This window comes from Trachymyrmex septentrionalis, unplaced genomic scaffold, assembly GCF_001594115.1.
Source record: "Trachymyrmex septentrionalis isolate Tsep2-gDNA-1 unplaced genomic scaffold, Tsep1.0 scaffold263, whole genome shotgun sequence".
In the NCBI taxonomy this organism is placed as follows: Eukaryota; Metazoa; Arthropoda; class Insecta; order Hymenoptera; family Formicidae; genus Trachymyrmex; species Trachymyrmex septentrionalis.
The window spans coordinates 9,508-11,566 of record NW_017305423.1 but is presented as its reverse complement, the minus strand read 5'-3'; the positions used below and the strand labels follow the sequence as shown (position 1 = coordinate 11,566).

General features: G+C 29.7%; 1 protein-coding gene across 2 annotated transcripts in view; it reads right to left on the bottom strand.

Annotated features, from left to right (window-relative positions):
- The window catches only part of LOC108749085 (fibroblast growth factor 1-like), a 7,739-nt gene that overhangs the window by 4,582 nt on the left and 1,098 nt on the right, over positions 1 to 2,059 (bottom strand). Inside the window, exons 1-2 of one of the 2 annotated variants that reach the window (XM_018487600.1) lie at positions 1,648 to 1,720; positions 662 to 898 (exon numbers count right to left, since the gene is read on the bottom strand). In XM_018487600.1, the coding sequence (XP_018343102.1) occupies positions 662 to 879 (218 nt within the window). In that variant the 5' untranslated portion in view covers positions 880 to 898; positions 1,648 to 1,720. Of the gene's footprint in view, positions 1 to 661; positions 899 to 1,647; positions 1,721 to 2,059 lie in introns of those variants that run through there. The other variant, XM_018487601.1, reaches the window with a different exon arrangement.

Sequence of the window (2,059 nt, the reverse complement as noted above, 5' to 3'; positions counted from 1 at the left end):
TATATATATATATATATATATATATATATATATATATATATACATATATACCTACCTTGTGTGTTCCAGAAATTAAGTATATTAAATCATTTATTTACGCGAATTACACATTTCACCGCCATTCGAACGTTCATATATGAAATACAAACAAAATAGCCAATAATTTATTCCTTTTTTACAAATTAGCCGAATTTTTCATTTTATTTTGAAAGATTGTTTTTATAATAATATAATATTCCTTATGAAAAAATACACTCAACTAAGTGTTGGCGATCCGAAATGATACTTAAATTATTAACTTCTACATAAACCTCCAATTTGAGGATTAACACTCAATTTGAATGTCATTTTGGACTACCATGCAAGCAATTCTCAAGTAGAACACAGAAGTCATGAGGACATCATCATGACCTCATTCATCATTTATAAGTCAATTTTTAGATATCAAATGACGTCATGGTGATGTTCTGTGATATAATTATGACTTAATTATGACTCCGTATTCTATCTGGGTTATAACGTTATAACGCCTAAGTTGGGTATATTTTTTAATAAAGGATCGTACTCTTAAATACAAACTGAAGATCATTATAATCACGTGTTTCGCACTTAATTGACACATATATTCTTACGATTTAATTAAATATCCGGATGATTATACCCGTTCCCGTCGAACGTAACGGTCGAGGTCGGGGCTCTTCTGGTTTCCCTCTTTTTTCGGCCATCGCGAGCGATATCTTTTTCATTCTTCATCACATCCGTCTCCTGGAGGAACAGTTCCGTGTCGCAACTATCATCGCTGCAACTGTCGTCGATATCACTGCACTCCTCGTCACACGTTGGCGCTTCTAGATTCTCATGAATCCAACGCAAACTCATTTTCTCGATTTCCCTTCTGCTGCATAAATTGATAAATTTACCCATTTCCATATCGTAACATTAAATATGTGGCTATCTAATTTATCAATTTATTTCGCTAACGCGAAATCTGCGTTTGTTGCATTGTCAAAAAGAATTGCACCTTAATACGTTATGTATGTGGATTTCTTAAAAGCATACATTTATGAGCTATTAAACCATATTTTTACCTATACTGCAAAAAACAATTCATAAAACTAAAACAACTACTTCTTACTATAAAATTGCATCTTTAAGTATTTTAAATTTTAAAACGAGAGCAATAATATTATATTTGAAAAAGCAGTTTCTTAATTATTTGATACGATATACATTAATATATATATTTTGTATTTGAAAACTATTATACATCAATTTATCAAATTGCATTTGATATTTTCGTCTAGAAGTTGTCTAATAGAAGTTGTCTAATTTTCTTTGCAGTTTTACCATATATGTTTTATTTTGCTGTTCAACTTTTTCGATTATAAGAATATTTTTATATTAAATAACATTCTATGATAAAATTTATATAAAATTTGTATTTTACTTTATCACTTTTATCTTAACTTTTTTTCATGAGGCTTTACAAATAGAATTTAAATATTACAATTATTATTTATGTCTTCTAGCTGCCAGGAAAATATCCAGATAACTCTGAGATCTTTCCTAAAACAGCATTATTATTCTTATATTTTATAGAGAAAGACGGTAAGATAAAATCTATTCACAAATGTTAAAAACACTCACACGTGCAAAACACTTCATTTGGGATAGAAATATGCACTATAATGTTCGACATTTAACGGTAGTCTCGATTTACCGTCAGCAGCCGTGATGGCTATCGAGAGTAGATATAATTGTGCATCAGGATGCATTTATGCACTTACCAATCTGATATTAAGCTAATTCAATAAAAACAGAGGCACGTCGCGCGAGTCAAGCACAACTAAATTTATAAGGCTATCATCCAGGCCTAACTTAAATTCTTCTTTGATATACCATATAATTAACAGCAGCATATATGTATACATTAATTATATACTTACAGCTGCCGTACGTTACATAGTATTTATGTTTATAAGAAGCACTAATGATAATATCTGAATTTGAATACATTACATTACATTATATTTTCACACGAATATACATACCTACATAC